This window comes from Aquila chrysaetos, chromosome 3 (genome assembly GCF_900496995.4).
Source record: "Aquila chrysaetos chrysaetos chromosome 3, bAquChr1.4, whole genome shotgun sequence".
NCBI classification, from domain to species: Eukaryota; Metazoa; Chordata; class Aves; order Accipitriformes; family Accipitridae; genus Aquila; species Aquila chrysaetos.
In genome coordinates, this window is record NC_044006.1 from 52438274 (window position 1) to 52459255 (window position 20982).

A 20982-nucleotide genomic window follows, 5' to 3' on the forward strand; every position below is an offset into this window, starting at 1 on the left:
GTGAGCTGTGGCAGCAATACAAGTAGCCATGTGTCAGCAGAGCCAAAGTAACAGACCATGTACACTCACTTATCTTGCCCATTTCAGGGTAGAGTTGATTAGCTTAAATACCAAAGAAATAACAAAAGGAGGAGCTCAGGCACATGGGAACACCTGACCATCCCTCTGGGACAGCACAACAGTCCCGCACTCCCTGTCCATCCAAAAATGTAATATGTTTAGCTGGTGATATAACAGTATGGTGTTCAAGTCTTCCTCTTCTGTTTTATTACTTACTTACATTTTTTTACTTCCTGCAGGACTTAAAAAACATATATATGTATGTGTGTGTAGATCTATATGTGTGTGTGTGCATATGTATATATTGATGGATGTATGTGTGCATATATATCCTGTTACTTACCTCAAATGATACATTCCACAATGTATAGACCAACATCAGTGATTTTTTTTCTTTATCAGGCAAGGCAAAGGATTTAAAGCTAGAAATTCCTACCAACCCCATTCTGCAGTATCTTTCAGATACAAGTTCAAGTTGCAAATATTTTCTACTCTTCTTTTTCTTTGATATTACAAATAGATTCCTAAAAGTCTTTCAGATACATCTCAAAGCTAGAGAAGAACATGAGAATGCCTGAAGGAAAGATAACAAACTGCTGATATGATGGTTGGTTAATTAGGTGAACAAGTAGCATTAACACATTCAACTTGACAACGGAAAAATAGCTGTGCATAAAATCTTAGCTAATGAAGAAAAAGTGTTTATAAAAATATCTTTTTTGCTAGACATCTGATCTGTAAAAAATTCATTTGGAACATTTTATGCTTTCAATTTTTAATCCACAACTATTTTGACTTAAAAACAGTTACTGATGCAAATTTGAGCAATTCAGATGTCTTTTTACAGCTTTCTTGCTTCAGTAAGAAAGCTTATCTGTGGATAGTTTCAAAAGCACCAGAAGCAATTAGCTGCCCATGTTTTATTAACTTTCAATGGTTATTAGGTGCCTTCCATATGATTCTTTCAAAAACAACCTACATGGTCATAGCAGCAATTCTGAAACTCCCTTGGGACCACAGCAAAAAAGGCAAGATGTATCTTCTCACTGTATTTCCCTTTAACCTGATGGTCATGATGATAAATACCTTTTCCCCAACACAAACTGATTTTAAATGGAAAATAACTGAGAAGTATAGGGCAGTTTTTAATGTGTTACTTGAATAAATCCACAATGAGTCAGGAAATCGCGTTATAGCAAGCAGTCTTATAGTGCAGTTTCTGTGGCCCATAGTGTGTAACACCTCTGTAATGGGAATCAAGAATGAGCTGTGTTCTGCCTTCCTACTATGGCCATCGTTTCTGTCCTTGTAGGGGGGACAGCCTCGGCAGTGCTACCTTCCCAGAAGGGGCATGATGAGGACAGGATCACAGCATGCCTACCCGGGCATCAGCAGGCAGAGTTTGCCTGTTACAGATTGGTCTTGCACCTGCTTCACTGGATCTGTAGCTATGTCACCAATCTCTAGCGCTGAGCAACGCAACAACCTTAAAGACAGGAAAGTGTCTCTGCAAATGTTGCTTTTAGCTGGGACATCCCTGCAAGACCTTCCTACCTTTACATTTCAAAGACTTGATTTTCAGACCTGCTGAGCAGCACAAGGTGAAATGAAAAGTGGGTGCCTATAAGGTCTTTAGGTACCACTAGGGTACACACTTATGGCCAAGGATGGAAGGAGGATCAAAAAAAGGAATTTGTACGATCAGACTCTCCATTCAAATTTTCGTTCAACAGGCTTTAAAACATTATTTTCCAGCAAAATGAACACCACTAACATCAGGTCAGCAAAAAAAAGTACCTTGTAGCACCTGAATGCCACTCAAAGTGTAGCAATAACAAGGGCTTTTACCGCAAAAAGGAAAACATGATTTTCTGCTGATGGCAATATTCCTTGAGAAGCTAGAACAGAGTGGGTTCAGGAGTGACTGTGTGTTGAATTAACTCCTGCATTCCTGTTAAATGTCCAGGTCTGTTCTGCAACCGAACGTGGGATGGCTGGTTGTGCTGGGACGACACGCCTGCTGGAAGAATCACTGCTCAGAATTGTCCAGATTATTTTCCAGACTTTGATCCAACTGGTACATATTTCTTTTTATCATCTTGTCTTTTGAAGAAAGTCTTCAGAACATTCATGCCATTGAATGGAAGCATGTTTCCAGTGGCATTTTTGAAGCATTGTGAAATCTTAGAGAGTGGCTGAAATTAAAATACATCAATATTTTGGGTTGCTTAATTTAAAATATTGTAAAATATTTTATGTGTATTTATATTTATATAAGTATAACCCATGGATTTATGCAACCTAGTTTATGAAAATATTAACTACTTAGTTATAATATCAAAACATTTTTAGCACCTCATACTAAGTTTTTATAATGAAGAGAAAATGCTTATGTGCATGAAATATGTATCAGCATGTTCTTGGTTCAGTTTTTATTGGAAAATAACATTTTATTGAAGAAAATGACCAGAAATAAGGTTCTTTCAGTTGCCAAGTTTCAGTTCTTCATTGAATTCTTCATACAAATATTAGCAGCCATGCAGAGGAAGAAGCAATTCAAGAACATTTTAAAGGACAAATGAAAGGAAAGATCAAGCACAGAAATACTGCTAAATAGATATGAAGAAATATTAGACACAAGTATAAGTCCACAAAGAGTATTGTTTGAAGAAAGGCACAGTTGTGTGTTCCACACTCAGGACATGTTGCTTGTAGGTGGTGCTTGATGCCACAGCGTGCTAAATCCAGCATAGACGCAGTGTACCGATTGCAGTTAAAAACTATGGAACTAAACATTTGCGGGGGAGGGTATATAAATCTAAAAATTTTCAGCAAGGTTAATCCAAAATGTGTGTGCCCCCAACTGAAAGGTAAGGAAAGAGACTATTGCATAGCTGTGAATAAATTACGCAGTACCATCAGCTGAAACTGTTGATTTTGTTGAGCTTGTTGCCTATTCAGAAACGGAGGAGTTTCCAGGTTGGATCAGACCCAGTATGCATTTTGCTGAATCCCATTCGCAGTAGCAGCCAGATTGATTGATATTTCTGTTCTTTACAAATCAAGCTATCCGCAATTAGAGAATTCACCCAGCAACTGGGAAACTTCCAGTATCAGCCCCAGTCTGAGGGGATTCAAACCTGCACCCCAACTTCGACAGAGGAACCTCTCCCTTTCCAATGGAAGCAGGCATTGACAGGATGGATTGAAGGATTTGCGTGCCTGGAAAGTGAGCTCACATGGCAGTGTGACTGCCCATGTCTTGTGGGAATACCCTGAGCCCTACCCCACAAACCTTTACAGCAGTTTACATCCCTGAGACAGACAACAGGCACCAAATCACAAAGTCCTGCCTTTTGTGACCTTTTTTCCTTTCTGACACACTTAGTCTTGACCTTTTTTCTGTACAGTGTCATAGATTTCAAGGAGTCTTGCAGCAGGGCCACACTTGTGGCTAATCATTGGAGCACCTTCTGGGAGACAGGCTGAGGAGCTGAGACCCTCAACTGGAGGGGTGCCTTTGACCTAGGTCTCCCTCTCTGTGGACAAGTGCTTCGGCCATCAGGCTCTTTGCACAAAAGATGCCAGAAGAGCATTTTCAAAGAATTGGCTAAACTTGGTTCAGTTCCCAGACAGAATTGTCCACATTCAGGAGAGAGCTTGAGGTTCTGGATCCTGAGGTTGCACAAGCCTTTTCCTACATGCATGTTGGAGGTGCCTCTTGGATGAGGTCTGTACCTTCCGCTTCCGCCCCCATTTTGTTCATGATATCCTCCCCGTGTGGCAGCAGCCTCTTTGATGAATAGGAAAATTTACTACAAGGCTTCTGCTTTCCCTGCTTCCATGGTTTTCATAGAAAATAAAAAATAGTGGCACTAACAGTCCTAGTTTATGTATACTCCATGCGCTGCTCAGCTTACACCTGCAAAAGTAGCTGTTGGGCAGCCCTGTGACCACAGATGTTTCTCAAGACTTGAGGTCCTCATTCTTCAGCGCATGGGGATGATTACAGAGCCGTTCTCCTACTCATTCCCAAGCCACTAATTCCCAGCTTTTCCACTTGCTTGCTTGCCTCCAGTGACTTGTTCTGAACTAATTGCTCTGCTACAACACCACTCTTCAAAGTAGCACTTGAAGCTGTCCATGGGGAAGCACCTCACTCCACTTTTAATGCTTATTAACGCCAAGGTCTGTGGCTTGTACGACTGATTGCAAATCACTCCTTGATGTACAGATGTGTGCTGCAGAGTCTGGCCCACAGTGTGTGCGTACTGTGGTTACTCTTTCTGCCACACTTTAAAACTTGCATATTTGGGAATTTTTTAGTATTCCTGTTCTCTGTACACAGCCATAGAAGGCAAAGCCGGCTCCAATAATTAATTTCCTACTGTCCTCTCTGCTGTTCTGTTTAGGAACAATACCTTCTGGACTCCCTATTTTCGCCTGGCACATCTCTCTTCTCCTTGCCAACTTCTTTGCCTGCATCCTGGTCAGTCAACACTGTTTCCCTGGCTCAGCAGCAGCTCAGCATCTCCTGGTTGAGTCAGAGCCGCTTTCCTAGAGTAGCTGTTGAGTAACCCAGCACATATTATATCTGCGGCATCAAACCAGCAGGTAGTCAGCCTTTGCTTTACAGGTGGCTGATTGTCGCACAGGGACTTAATAAAGTAGGAGGGAGACAAGGAATCGTGGGGGTGACTAGAAGTCTTTCAACTGCTAATGGTAGTGGCTGCCACTGACAGGTGGCCAAAAGCACAGGTTCAGCCGTCCTGAGAAGTCTGTCAGGTTTTGTGCCTCAAGTCATTATTTCCTTTGGTTACTTATGCCTGTTAAACAAAATACAGCTAGATTTTCTGATGAGAAACAGAAAATTCATCCTAAGAACCATGATTTTACAAGATGAAAACTACAGTGCCTGTCAGATTTCCTTCCCATTAAGTCTCTCTGATATCAAACCACCTCAGCATGTATTTTAGGCATACAAGTAACTCCATGGACTTCTGAAACAAGGATTTCACGCTGTGCCACTGTGGGCTGCACTGAGATCTGCAAAACCACTATCTACCAGCTCACTGATGGCTAAGTTACTTTCATTTGAGGCCATGTATAGCTTTGAGTCCTGCAATAAAATGATGTCATTCAGCTTGCTTTTCGTGCTTTGATACATATGTCATTTGTAACTGGAAAAGTGAAATGTTATCTGGCAGCATAGGATCGGATCCTCCTCCCATCGGCACCTGTGGGTGCTGTATACCAGCTCTCTATATCTGAACACTCAACAACATTCAGCATCGATGCCAAGAAGAAATTGCTAGAGTATGTTAGACAGTAAATAAGGTGAAATCATATTCTGGAGTAAAGGACCCAGAAGCAAAATGATGGAGAACATGCTCAGTCCTCTGTTCATTTTCTGTCTGACAACTTCATAACTAACTACCAAATGTAGTCCCACTTATTTCACTGAACTTACATCAGTTCTTACTAGATAGGAATCCGTGTTCTGAAAGAAAGAAGGACAACTGTGATAATCTAGTCTGTTCAGTTAGCTGGGGCTTCCCACACTTCTTTCCCCACCTGAGGAAGCTCTGTCCTGTGAAAGGAAATTAGTATCTTAAAGCTAACAGACAAACAGAAACCCCTCTCTACAAGCTGTGACAACTTTGTCTTTTCAATAAACAACTCTAGTCTCTTGTAGCAATTTCTTTCTCACAATGACCACCATGTGCAATGTGATAATGCATAAACCCAAATCAATTTGTCTGGAAAACATACCGAGACCTACCGCTTTAACTCCAGTGACAGCAGGAAATTAATTGTCTCATCTACTCCTGACTGAGAAGCTCTGAGCAGGGCTGAGTTTTATACTCCCCTATTCAGGCAACATGCACAGTTTCTCTTGAATTATATTTTATATTCCTATTTTATCCAGGTTAATTTTTGGGGTAATCCCTTTGAAATGGTTCCAGGTCACACTGAAATTGCTAGGAATTGAATTTGATAGGAATGTAGTATGTAATTCATGCTGGTAATATTCTTGCTGATAATGAAGGGAAACCTATTGTGGATGTAATGGCCTTCTAGCAAGGCAAATTTACTGGGGGCAGCAGGAGGAGCAGAACATTGTCCTGTGCCGTCCATAGGCTGTTGGGTTTGTGGCAGGGGAGAGTTATATTACCCACCGCACTCTCCCTGCACAGTGTGTTCGGTCAGGATCGACGTGGTGCAGTCACATAGCAATGGAGCTGAATGTGCAAGCTGCGCTGTGGCAGCCATACCTTTTCGTTTCACTTTCTCTCCCATTCCTCTCTGGCAAAGAGCAGCGGTTAAAAGCAGTAGCCACCCCAGCAGGGAGCAAGCCCAGCCCAACTTTGTGATCCAAGGCTGCATTTATCAAAACTCAACTCAGTTCTCCACTTTGTTGGGCTTCTGTCTTTTGTTCCATTTTGTAAACCAGTTACTTGTAACTCTTCATGTGGCTCCAAGAGCAAAGTTTCTAGAAGTGCAATTTGGAAACAGATCCATATGTATCCATAAACAATTAGCTCAGATGATGATTAATGTGTTGTTACCTCTCACAACTGAGGAACGTGGAAGTACAGCCTTGCCTTCCTGCTCTGACACTGACTAAAGGCAGGGAGGTCCCCTTGCTCTGGAGTGTGGATCACGGTGGCGGAGGGGGCAGAGGCACTGCGGTATTTGTATTCTCTGCAGCTCTCTTCTTGTGCCATACTGCAGTCTCTGAATTGCTTTGTCTTTCTTACAAAATAGAGGACTATTAGAGAAATAAGGATAAATGCTGCATGCAGGAAAAGGGGGTACAGATTGAATAGCTCTTGCAGACCCTTTTGCATTTACCAGCTGTGATGCTTGTGACCACAAGGAACTGGATTTGGGGGACACAGGCGCACCCTTCTCACAGCTGGCAAAATGGTCAGAGTGTTCAGCTGAGTAGGTTGCCAAGCTGACAAGAGCAGTCATTGCAGATGAGAAACCATGGCCTTCCACAAACCAGAGATGGAGAGAGACCTTCTGGGTCGCAGCAGCAGCTGCTGCTCCTTCCACCCCCTGGCTCCCGGCAGGCAGGGAGGCCACTTCCTCAGGCATCCCCTAATGCAAGCACCTGCCCAACCGTGGCCTCCCCTCCTGCATGCCCAGTCCATCCTGTGCTCCTTCCCACCCAGCACTGGGTCTCGGCAGGGCGACATGCCTGCGCTCAAAGCGGGTAAGGAGCAGCACCCTCTGTGGGCAGGAGCCCCAGGGACCTGCTGGGGCACCCTGAGCAGCGTAGGGAGGACCAGGGAGAAGCCTGGGAGAGCCCTTCTCTTGCTGCCACAAACGCAATTTTCCTGACTCTGCCTAAAAAAGCCAGCTCTGAATTTCTGCTGGTCCTATTTTCCCGTCTTGAAGTGGTGTCATTTAGACAGTGATAAATAAAACAGACCTGAACACTTTGTCCAGCTGCTTCTTTTCCTCCTGCCCTTCTGTATGTTTCTGTCCTGCTTCTTAGTAAGCTTGACAGCTGTATTTTAAAAATCAATTCTTATCCCCACAGCGCACAATATGACTTTATTATACAGATTCCAGTTCTGCTGACTGAGACATTCTGATGATAGTGATAACTTCACTTACCAGGACACTGGAACTGAAGTTTTCTAGGGTCTCCATTGTATTAGATCAGATGATTTTTTTGGTTTTGAAAAATTTTCTTCGAGAATATTTTATTGAGTATGTAAGTAAATCACATGTGCTACATCAGCTAGTCCCTCATCTGCAAAATTAAGTACTACACAGGTCTATCCAAACAATGGCAAAGAATCCAATGTCTGGTATGTGCTGAGCACGCACTGCAACAGAGGAAAACTTCTTTCTACTTCCAGCTTGTAACTCAACAATAAATAAAAAAAATGTTGTTGACTCTTTTAACATCTGCTAGCTATAGAGTTGGTCTAATTGTAAAAAAACTGATTGATTGAGCTATCCTGTTTGTTCCAGAGGTATTAGATGAAGATAACTGTTACGTATAAATGACTGAGTTGGTTCTATGAAAATATGATACATAAAACACTATTCGTAGCACAAGCAATACCACATGCAAAAACATTACTACTCGTTACTCTTTTTAGACACTTCACTACTCCCATGAAACTGCCCTTGTGCACAAGATTTCTCTTATCCTATTTTCCCAGACAGCTCTTGAAGTGTCTGTCTTTCTAACTACAGAGAGCCTGCACAACTGCCTATGAATTGCATAACTTTGAGGTCGCTAAAGTCAGATGAGACGAATCCCATGCAATGTCACAGTTCCTCCACTTTGAATAACGTGATGCCCAAGTGGTGCCCTATCCAAGCTGATAGGGTACAGACAGAGCCTAAAAAGTTAGTGGTCACATAGTATTTGAATAGTCTTAAAGCACACACTTCCATTGTGCCTTGCTGGAATTGCCTTACCTTACATTCTTCAGAGGTTACTAGATTCTTCTGGTTAGCAAAAAAACCAACACGTGCCCAGGTTCATAATCCCACACCTGCTGCTGGGACACTGGAGAATAACTTGCAGCACAACAGTGGCTGGCTTACAGACTCACAACTTTATTTCTGTATAAAATCATAGATTTAGAAAAGATGTTTGACCTGTTTGAGTCACTGGAATGGACGGGAGGGAGGCCTTTCGCCCAGTCCCATATTCTGACAACATCACAGCAAGAAATCTGTGGGACACAGCCGCTTCCAGACTAGGATCAGTTGTGCTTGTCTGGCTTCAAGGAAAAATATGAGGCAACAAGTTTGTCTCTAACTTACAGAGGCCACATTAAACTTCGGCAGAGTGCCTACCTAGGCACTAAAGTACAGAGATGATAGATGGTATTACCATTATACTCTATAGCATAGTAACAAAAGCCGTGTACTTTGCAGAGTGTATGGGATAGTAGGTACAATGTTTGTACGCTGTGTTCCATGGTAGCGTAACCATTAATCTTTTATCTATGACTGAAAACTTTTTCCAGCTTTAGATAATATCTGGCAACAAGTACAATGGGAACATTGCTACACAGGCAGTCTGAGATTATCTCCAAGCTGCAGCGATGCAAGGCTGAGATAACATGTACTTTTCCTCTCGGTGTTGTTGATGCACGTATTGATTTTCAACAAGCCCCCCAAAACAATGATTTGAAACTCATAGTATTTTCAAAAGTATGCTGTGTTCTGGAGGATTGTCTTTTTTTTTTTTTTTTTTTTTTTTCCCAATGGCATTATATAAAGTGTATTTCTAGTCAGAGGAAGATAGGTTAGTCTGTACAATTCTTACCTTGCCAGTATGATCGATTGCTTTCCTTAGGGTATATAGAGGGAATATGAATATTCCAAATGAATAGACTCATTAATCATCAGAGCTGATTAAGAAAAATAAATGCAAATGTTGAACACAAAAAGTGAAAATGTGTATGTTTAAATGGTAATTGGCTCTGTAAAAGTGTATTGACCGGAAATGCTGTTAATCTCTGTATAAAGCCCATAAAATTATAAAGCTAGAATAGGCAAAGGGAAGTCAAGATAGGCTTTTTAGACTATTTTAAAAGTCAGACTTGAAAACCTCTGTTTTTCATAAATAAACAACTGTGTCACTATTTAAGAAAACATCAAATAATTTAAGTTTCTGATCTTGTCCTGCCTTTGTTACTCGGGCAAACTTTCCAGTGACTCCCATTTGGCTAATGTTTGAGGGAAGGCCAAAGGAACTAGTCCAAAACTTGACAAGTGATTAGAAGTGACTGTCTGCGCCTCAGCATCCAGGGTTTCCCAGGCAGAAATGTGAGCGTGGCTGGGAGGACACAGGCACAGCACACATCTGTGGCTCCAGGCATCCCTTAGAGCTGTACAGTGCTAAAGCCCTGACCATCCCCCTGCCACAGTAAAAGGACGCACAGGAAGGAGCATGAGCCCCGAGAGCAATCCATATGGCAGGGCTTTCGGGAAGGATGCCAGAGCCTCCTGTGGTGCAGGAACCAGCACCAGAGACACACGTGGAGAGGCCAAACACACATCAGATTATTTAAACAGAGAACTGCAGCCATTTCAAATTAAACTGGACGCTTGGGACCTGTGCCAAAATGTTTGCAAGGCTGCTTCTCCCAGTGCCTGCATGCTTTGCAGCCTCAGAGGAAAAGGAGCAGTGCTCCTGCTCACCCCTGGCAGGATTTAGCTGGCACACAGACTGGGCAAGACTCTTCCATCCCTTTGCATAAGCACATGGCTGGTGTTGGGGCTGTCACCATCTCCAGCACCCAGGCTCTGTTTCATACACTGCTTGCCGCCCTTTCTCTACACAGCATTTTTAACTAATTATTTCCCTTGAGACCTGAAAGCCTGCTGCGAGATTCAGTCTGCTAGCATCTGTGTATGGCTACCAGCATGTCCTAGCGAGTGTCAGGTTTGAAAACAAAGAGTTAGATTTGCACGCTAGCCAGTGGGTACATTCTTGTTCCAACATCAATAATGCAGGCTGGGACAAGAACTAACGATATACAGACATCGCTCTGTTTGCCTGCCTGTGCACGCTTCTGTCAGGGTCGGCGTCAGGGCCTAACGTTGCTTTCTGTCGTGGTTTAACCCCAGCCAGCAACTAAGCACCATGCAGCTGCTCACTCACTCCCACCCACCCAGTGGGATGGGGGAGAAAATTGGGAAAAGAAGTAAAACTCGTGGGTTGAGATAAGAATGGTTTAATAGAACAGAAAAGAAGAAACTAATAATGATAACGATAACACTAATAAAATTACAACAGTAATAATAAAAGGATTGCAATATACAAATGATGCACAGTGCGATTGCTCACCACCCACCAGTTGATGCCCAGTTAATCTCCGAGCAGCGATTCCCCTGCCCCCAGCCCCCTCCCCAGTTTATATACTGGATGTGACGTCCCATGGTATGGAATACCCCGTTGGCCATTTTGGGTCAGCTGCCCTGGCTGTGTCCTGTGCCAACTTCTTGTGCCCCTCCAGCTTTCTCACTGGCTGGGCATGAGAAGCTGAAAAATCCTTGACTTGAGACTAAACACTACTTAGCAACAACTGAAACCATCAGTGTGTTATCAACATTCTTCTCATACTGAACTCAAAACATAGCACTGTACCAGCTACTAGGAAGACAATCAACTCTATCCCAGCCGAAACCAGGACACTTTCTCTTCCAAAACCAGCTTTCAACAGCCTCCTTAAATGAATTACTATCACATAAATAACTGCATCTGAATGAAGGCTGGGTATATATTCTCTGCTGTGTTCATTCAAGACAAAAGGAGACAGATAAACAAGTATACCATCAGATAAATCTCTGAGAAAAAAACCAAAAGAGACAAATGTATATTAATTGCACAAGTTGAAAATCCTTTGGATTTTGTTACACAGGCATTTTATTTCCAAACATAGAAATTCTTTTTTTATGGATTTATAAAGTATGTAATATGCATATGCTAAAATAACTATTCTTGCAATTTATTGTCAGAGAGGGCTTCAAAATACTGTGATGAAACTGGAAACTGGTTCCGCCATCCTGAAAGCAACCGAACTTGGTCCAACTATACCCTGTGCAACTCTTTCACCTCTGAAAAATTGAAGGTATGCTACAGTTAAAAAGACAGTGATTGTTTGGGAATGGTTTTGGGCTTGTCTAGCAGTAAGACACAAATGAGGGAGACCAGAATAGTTCTCATCTTTCAGCTCAATTTGTTGCACCAGATTGAATAGCATTGTCCTCATGATTTTAGCTTATTAAAATTATTTGACGAGTGCTCAAACCTAAATATAGGTTTGCTATGGGGTGGATAATTTAGTAGCAATTCATGTGACAAGTTTTGCAGTATTTTTCAAATGCATTCTTTAATTCCTATGATTTTCCCTGATTGTCCAACAGTTATAAAATGATCCTTTAGAATTTCAATTTTGCTTTCTGTAACAAGTATCTTCCAAGCTGTTGATGTCTTCTCTGTGGGGCTAGAAATATTAATGTAAGCTAAAATTATTTTTCTTAAACAAAGAATATCACCCTGTACTTGCTCTCTTTGAAAAGAAATATTTATGAAGGTACCATTAATCCAGAAAATCCTACAAGCCTGGACACATTTAACTTTAATAGTTTGACTGAAGTCGTTGAGACTATTTACAATAATGAATTAAGCGTTTGCATTAATATTTCCAAAATCAAGTTGCTAAGCTGAAAGAGGAGAACTAAATATAAAAGCACCAAAAGAAACAAGGAGAGAGAAATCTGAGAAAAGCTTAAAAAAAATTAAGTTAGGGAAGCTCATGAAAATAAACATATTTCTCAAATGTGAGTGGAGCTCCAGGAAAATCTGATTACAGATTTATGACAGAATAATTTGTGACTATTTGGAATTGTGGAAGGAAAAGAGTCAAAAAGTGATTTGATTTGGGGTTTGTATTGGAGGATCTTTCTTTATGCAGCCAAAAAGCAGTATGTGGTTATACTTAGTAATGATCCAGCCTAAAGGGCCTTGGAAAAGTCTACTGGACTAGGCAGGAGGTGAATTCTAAAAGTTTTTGCGGCATGAGTAACCATCATGGTAAAATGGGGCTCACCTATGTGACAAAGAGAGAATAATAGTAACATTCTGAGCTCACAGAGGCATTAAATGGAAGCACCATAAAAATATAATTTTTCCAGATGTTGGCGCATGTAGGGAGGCAAAAAATGTAGTTCTGTTACCTATTATCCATGTTTCCAGAAGAACAATTTTGAACATCATTCAAGCAAAGTGCAGATAGAACACAAAGGAAAATTATACGTACATCGAGATTCTTCTGAAACAAAAAATAATGGAAAATGCAGAAAGAATCTATCTTTACAGGAATGCCAAGTTAGATTATGACCTTTAATCCAAGTCTTCAAAAACAAGAGTATGCTTCATTTGTAGACTATTTCCATGTACCTACAGATAATATAATTAACTGAGTAGGAGGTATTCCTATTCAAGAATTCTGTTTCCTCAAGTGAAGAATTCTAGAGGGACAAAAAAAGAACATTTAAGTGTTTCTTTTAGAAGTTTTCTAAGCCCAGGATGACAAAATCTGCATAAGCTAAAAATTTGGTGAGTCAGTGTGTTATAAGTCCTATATATCAGAATGGACATGACAGATTGCCAGTTCAAGGAGTGCAGAAATTAATAAAACAGTTCATTATTTGTTGAAGTTAACTGGAAATACCAACATGCTATACTTCTGAGGCAGATCACTTAAAAAAAAAAATATTGTAGCCAGTTCTTTAAAATGTTGTGGTAAACCATATGCTTTGTTAGCTGATGGTTCAGTCCATTCTGATCTGTCTTTGTTGTTATATTTGGAAAGCTTTTTTTGAGCAGTTACCACAGTAAGTTTACATGGAGTAATCAAAAATGCTATTGCTGAGTCCCAGATATACAGTTAAACTGATTTAGCAGTTGTACGCTAAAAGGTAGATAGTTTGAATAACCAAGAGTCCTCTGGGGTGCACATATACTTGCATGTAGCTATCTGGAAGCCTTTCCTACTTCTAGCTGTTTCAGGCTCAGGGTTGTATACAGGATAGGCAGCACAACAACATATTTTTGAACAGTTAATCTGTAAATTAAATTCAGGCTTAAAAATTATATCAGTCTAATATCGTGAAAATCCACAGCAACCACTTAGTATGGAGCAGCAGAAATGTCACATGCACACAGGTGTAAACCTCTCCCACTACTCTGTATTCAGAAAGTTGTCTCATCTTCTCTGCACTCTGCTCTTCCCTCTCTGGGGTTGCTGGTGCTTCAGAACAAGTTGTCAAGCATTTGCGCTTACTAGCAATGTTGTGGTTAGTCTTTGTGAAGGAAAACTAGGAGACCTAGGATATTTGCAGTAAATATGCATAGATATCCACAATTTGGCGAATGATATTTACACTCAGATCATGTCTGTTCTACATGGTCAGGATGGTGTAAATGTGACTTTGGCTTAAATTTGAATCAGGCCACCACCACCTAGGTTAATGAAAGCAGGAACTGATTCCAAAGTTGTAAAATGACTGAAGAACAAACTAAATAAGAAGATGTGCACCTTTGCTAAGAGGAATGGCTTTGTTTTCTAAATTTTATTTATATTTGTTTTCAAATGAAAGTTTAAAATTACTTGGAAACACTACAAAAATGTGAGGGGCAAAACTTAGGGCTACAGAAAGCAATTGATCTAATTGTTGAAAAAAGGAAAATTGCTCATGTGTAACAGAAAAATGAATGAAGTGGAGCTGAAAAGAAAATAAACCCAGCAGAGGAACTAAGGCCTGCTATCTAGGTTTTTTTTTTCAGGACAGGCTGATACTATCTTAGTGCTTTCAGAAAAGAAGGCAATGGTGAAGCCGGGCATGCCATTTAGCCTCCTGCAGTCTTCTGACAGCTGGATGATGCTTAAGAACTTGGCTGAGACAAAAGTATGACATTTAAATACCGCAGCATTCTGCAGCCCAGGTGCTGTCCTGTGATTTTGTCTTACTATTGGCATACAAAACATGGATAGGCCTATCTTAGATTTCACTGACATTAGTCAAAGTGAAAGCCCAATTATCTGTTCGTGCATACTGGCTTCACAGCACTGTAAGACCATCTAGCTGCCCAATAGCAAGGTTCACACCAGTGTGAACCAGAATGTGTCTCAGGCTGTGCTGTTCTAGTGTGGTAGGAGTTGAGGATAATTTTCATCTCATCTGCTGCTTTCATGACTCTGTAGGCCTTAATCGTCATTCCCCTCTGAATTCTCTCCAAAGGGGAGAATCCCAGCGTTTGTACCCACTAGTCATAGCACAGCTACTCTACCTCAGTCATTTTAGTTGCTTTCTTTCCACCTTTCCTAGCTCTGCCATGTCCATAAGGTGTGGAGACAAGAAACACACATGCATTTAAGCTGTGCTATGAAAATTTGAAGCAGAGGCACAAGGATGTTCTACCCTCAGTGCCTTTTCTGATGATATCCAACATTTTGTTGACATTTTGGCTGTCATTACACACTAAGCCAGTGATTCAGACAACTGGCCAGGATGACTCCAAAATCTCCTTCCTGAGTGCGGTTTCTAGTTCTGAGTTCAGCATTGTGTAGGCAGGGTTTAGATCATTTGTCCCTAGGTGTATCACCCCACTTTTTTCTGTATTAAAGCTCATATGGCATCTTCTTGTCCCCTCAGTTATGTGAGGCCCTTCTGTAGTCCCTCACTATTATCTGGAAGACCTAAGTATCACCTGGAAACTTAGAGATTTCTCTGCATCAGGTTACTGATGAATATGTTGAACAAAAAGCCAGCCCCAATACCAGTCCTGAGGGCACCTAACCACTGACTCATCTCCAAAAATGACCATTAAGATTTTTCTCCCTGTTGTTTAAGCTGCTTTAAAACAATAAAAGCTTTCTACCAGTCCTGTGGCAACCTATTTCCTTTACTAACTTTTTTTGTGTGGAAACTTGTCGTGGACTTTTGAAAATCCGAATGTGTTATGTCTGCTGTGCTCTCCTAGAGCTTGGGAAAGTTAGTTACACATAGTGTGAGCAGAGATCTCACCAGTTACTTCAGCGCAGCAGAAACAGATCAACTCATCTAAGAAACACTTATCTCATCTTTAGACCATGAGTCATGCTATTTAATAGATTGCTGATATTAAAAGTATATTGAAAAAGAACCTTTGAAAGAAAAGAAATACAAAATGGGAGGTTGATTTTGTAGATTCTTCCTCAATGAGAAAAAACCGTGAGTGCCTGCAAATTGTTCATGTTTGCCTTTTTTTTTGTTGTTAAATTGCAGATGGCGTTCATACTTTATTATATGGCGATCGTTGGCCATGCTTTGTCTATAACATCCCTGTTGATTTCCTTGGCAATTTTCTTCTATTTCAAGTAAGTGTTTCTTACAGACATTCTCTCCTCTTTCCCTGAGGGATCTCAAGTGGTAACCAAAGAAAAGATTGGAAGGAGACATGGCAGTGAGGAACAGCTCTTCTGAGTGCCTTTTTATATAATCCTGGTAAAAAAGTCTCAGCACAGGGTCTTTTCACCAATGGGACATGTAGTGCATAGCCAAGATCATGCTGTTAGATTTATCAATAGTGGTGTAAAAGTGCAGCCCATAGGGAAATGGTGTAACCGGGGGTGCAGTAGGGCCCTTCATTTACCAGTTGCCTATTGTTCCTTGAAGGGCACGTCCAGCCCCTGGCAGGTGCAGTGACTACACAGGGCATTGGCTTGGAGCCCCCAGCTCCTGAAGAACAGGAGTACCTTCATCCGATGCTGAAGGACTGAGCTATTGACTTGAGTAGGTGCTTACAGGACTCAGCACTAAGAGTGAATCTGACACTAGTGAGTAGCCTGTCATCATCATTAAAAGGAAAAACAGTGATGTCCTGTATCAGAACTTTAAAGGAGACTAAATTGAGATTCACTGAAAGCACTGCAGCTACTGTATGGCAACTTAACTAGAGCGTTTAAATCTTATCCTTTAGTGAACCTGTCTGCACACCATTTATTATAATGTGTCTGCAGTGAAGGAGCAGAGGGAGCTCAGATTTGCCGTCAGACAGGCAGTCACAGCTTCAGTCGCAATCAGTAATGAAGGGCTGTCTGGGAACAGCCTTCAGTTTTCAGCTCGGGGAAATGGTAAGCACTAGAAGACATCAAAGGCCCCGAGGAAAATATTCAAGAAGAAACAATGGACAAGATCCTGAGCTATTGTACATCCAGAGCTATAATGACTTGCATAAGCTATATTCTCCTAGCTCTTTCAGCAATTTTTTTAAGGTATTTCACTTTTGTAACATTACTATAAACTGCAAACTTCCCCTACTGATAGCACACTCAGAAATCAGGGTTGTAATGTCCATTCACAGATACTTTGATGAAACAGAATGATACATCCAGTATAATGAGCCAATCTTACTGATGTCAGCAAATGTGCATCAGTTACTTTCAAGCAGATAGCTAGACCACCAGTTCATGACCAGAGATAGAGAAATGCTCACCATCAATAGAGTATATATGGAGACAACTGCAAGATAATCTAAAAGGCCAGGTAAAGTTTTCCAACTTTACCTGGATAGAGGTTTCCAAGGATACAAAGGAGTATTCCCCACACTGCTCACTGGGAAACAAAGTAAGAGTAATTAAGAAACAATTTCAACTGCTTCTGAATAAATAACACACACAGTTGTAACCTGATGGACTTTTCTTGCCAAAAAACTTGCCTCATTCAAGAATAGAGAAAAACCCCAAACTCTTCAAAGAATGCAGTGTTCTTTGAGCAGTCAAGAACACAAGGAAAAGGGAAAACAAAAAATCTTTTTTTCTTCACAAGCTTCTTTACAGATTTTAAGAAAGAATAGTTGCACACTAATGGCAATCTGCAGTAAGTAAAAGTCCATCACTGTTGTAAGAGTATACTGTTTCAAGGTTGTAATTTAGCCTACCAGAAATTATTTCAACCTAAATTGTGCCAGAACACAAATAGGCCTGTGTGAGAGTATTAGTAAGCTTATTTCTACATGAATGTCAACAGATTTGAGCCCTTGATGAGCATCCAAAATACAATTTTTTGTTTCTTTATCATCATCCTCATAGAAACATAAATTACATTCTTTTGTGTATTCATCAAACTATTTCAGCAGCTCAAAGACATATTTGCAATCCAGAAGCGTAGAATACTTCTAGGCATTAATTATCTTTCCAGCAGGCAGATGAAGAGCATTACTTTTGTATACAGGTCAGAATTTACCATTTGGTTTTATTTGGTTGATGTTTCTAGAAAAATGAAAGCCAAAAATAAGCCCTCAAATCTCCCAACTCAAATTTAACAAACACATCAATTGCGGTTTTTCAGATCTTAGTGACCAAAATAGTAACTGTGAATTATGAGCAGGTTCTAAATTAATACCTTCCCACTCATGCCAAATCATGAATGTATATATGCCTTATTTTCAAAAAGACCAGGATTAATTCTCCGTAGAACCTTTATTTTCCAAAGCAGTTTTTCACACTGAAATTTCCAAGTCTGAAAAGGGAAAAATTGGTCATTTTTTCTATTCCTTTATCTTGCAGGCTTAACTTAAAACAAAGGGTATTTCTGTAAACATTCAGCTATTCCTTTTTGTCACCTGTAAGGCCAAGGAATCGTAATGAAGCACAGCTAGTGCATTTTCTATCATGACCATTTAGTTTTAAACAGTTACCATGACTCTTTTAGTACAGACTTTTTATGTGTCTAAACTAACTGGCATTTGTTAAGTGTCTTGGAATTGATAGATTTAATATTCCACAGCATAAGTGAAAAACTTCAATGCAATGTGACAAACTTTACATGCTAGATTGTGAGATATCATCAACCTCATTGTCTGTGTTTCTGAGATGTAGTTTTTTGGCCACAAATACACATATGAAGATTTGTAGAATCAATCAGCACATAGCAAACACAGAATTCCAGCTTACACATGGATATTAATTGCATAAATTTGGGAATAAAAAGAACCCCTTGCTGAACCCCCACCTCTAGTGCACAAGGGATGGTTGCCCTGCTCTAAAAATCTGCAGTAAAGGTGCTCCACAAAACCCCAGATAGCTTGTGCCAGTGCTTAAATCAGTTCTAGCCTCAGAGTCCCTGTATTATTTAATCTAAATCTTACATGAGGCACCTTAGCCTATTTCTGGTCTCAATTTTCATCTATGGATACTACATATCTATGGATATGCTCGGGTTGTGTGCCTCCTAGCAGTAATTTTCTTAGTAACATTATGCAAAGCTTGTCCCTGGTTACTTCATCTGCTGCTGGTCCCTGGAATGGTACACCATGGATGAGGGCGTCCATATGGGCTTGAAAAGGGTATGCTTAGTAAATTGAGCAGCCAGAAGAAGCTGGCATAAATCCTAGGGCTATACAATTAGATGTCTGTGCCTCAACTGTCAAACAGGAAGGGTAGTAAAAGAACAAGCCCCCAACATCACCACCACCAAGACTGAGTCTAGGAAACAGAAAAATGAAATAGTTGGACTTTGCATAGACTGAAAGAGTCTGTAAGATTACAAGCCCAAAATAGGTGGATCCCAAATACATGTTATGAATTCTGCTGATTTCCAGAGAGGCAGCTTGATGAGTGACTGTGATAATGTGCAGTAATCAGATACAGAGATAGCTAGAAACTGCCCAATGAACTGATGAATTCCCTTCCCATCTAAGTAAAGATGAAGAGGACAAAACCACAGACACAGTAATGCTTTGAGAAAACTGGGAAGAACACAATTTAATCTGATTTGGAATCCTATACCCGGGCTTCAGAGTTCTTTGGGACAGTAAAGACAGGATCTGGTTAAATTGGCTGCCCAAAATGGATGAGGAAGGTGATTCCCTGCGGCAAGCGAGGCAGGATCGGGCTGACTCACTCTTAGCTCTGAGTCATGGACAACGCACGATCCTGACCGGTCCCAGGCCGCGCTGAAAGACTCATCTTTGCAGCAGCCTTCCAGACAGCAACACACCTCCTCCTCTCTTTCCTCCTCCACTTCTCCTTCCCCTTCCATGACTAATCCATGACACAAAGGTTACAGGAAGAAGTAGAGAAAGGAATTAAAACGAAGCACTGCAAGATGGGAGGACAAAGAGGAAACCAAACTACAATCATAAGAAAGTGAGAATAAACCTGTATGGGAGCAGGGTTCATGTTACCTTCAGTTGTTCTCTATCATCTGGCTATGACAGCAATAGATTATTTGACCTTCAACAGAATGCAAGCTGTCAATCAGACAGTCAATCAGATAGCAGGAGATTATTTCAGGACTGTATAATAGCCTTTGACTGTAGAGGCAGCAACAAACAGCTTGCAGAGGTTGCTGTTTCCCACATATAAGCCTCTCCCGGCAGAGCTTTATTTTCCTTTCAGTTTGGGGTATCAAGATTCATAATGATCTGGCATCACAGATGTTGCAGTACTTTCGGAAGGGAATACTGAATCAGTAGTGATGAGCATCACTAAGCAATACTAACTCATAACAGGAGACAGACTATTCATAAAGTAGTGTCTAACAGTTACGTGCATGATCACATTAATGTGATAGTTTTATAATTGCAAACTGAGACCCCATTATCTTATATGATAAAATACAAAAGAGAAAAGGGACTCCTCGCTCCAAATCACTTCCAGTTGAATTATTAAAACAAAGACATTTGTATAAAGACAGATGGGAAGTACAATAAGTCTAGATTTGCCAGAATAATAGATAGTGTGTTGTGAATGCACCTGCAGTCTACTTGTTGCCAAGGCTTTTAAAGGGGGAGTTGAAGAAGGATAATGCGTGTAAGTTTGTTGGGAGTCTTCCCCAGGGGTAAGGGAGAGCATGGTAGAAAGCATGAAAATAATTTGAAAATTAAACAAGTGGGTAGGAGATGGAAAATGGCTGGCGGTGAAAGTCAGTATTCTCAGTATTCATGAATGAGAAGAAATGACAGATTCATGAAGAAAATAATGCTAAAAACTCCTTGGAAGTCAAAATATCCTAGATGCAATATAGAAGTGGGGATAGGAACGCAAAAGTAAGGGTGACTCCGTGAGTAGATAGGAAAACCTATCTCTGCCAGAGGAAATGCAGGAGACATAGAATAAACATGAAACATAGGGGAACCACGAGAAACATAGGAGACTCTGAAACTCTGAGACAAAATTGATAGAGGGATAGTGACACAAAAACCTCACAATTTTTCGACACAGGTAACTGGCTTAGTGATGCCTTCTTGCATACTGATTAATGAAGTGAAGTAGGGAGCATATAGAAAGATGGGTGGGGAGTGACAAGGAGCCTTCAAAAACACCATGAAGGAATGATTAGGAAATCAGGAAGAGGGCCAGAAAGAGAGCTAAGAGGTCAGAGAAG

At 40.8% G+C, this 20982-nt stretch overlaps 1 protein-coding gene across 3 annotated transcripts in view; it reads left to right on the plus strand.

Moving 5' to 3' along the window:
- CALCR (calcitonin receptor) overlaps positions 1-20982 on the plus strand; it is a 181368-nt gene that overhangs the window by 116587 nt on the left and 43799 nt on the right. For all 3 annotated transcript variants that reach the window (XM_030010291.2, XM_030010292.2, XM_030010293.2), the window contains exons 4-6: positions 2027-2137; positions 11566-11678; positions 15880-15971. In XM_030010291.2, the coding sequence (XP_029866151.1) occupies positions 2027-2137; positions 11566-11678; positions 15880-15971 (316 nt within the window). The remainder of the gene's footprint in view (positions 1-2026; positions 2138-11565; positions 11679-15879; positions 15972-20982) is intronic.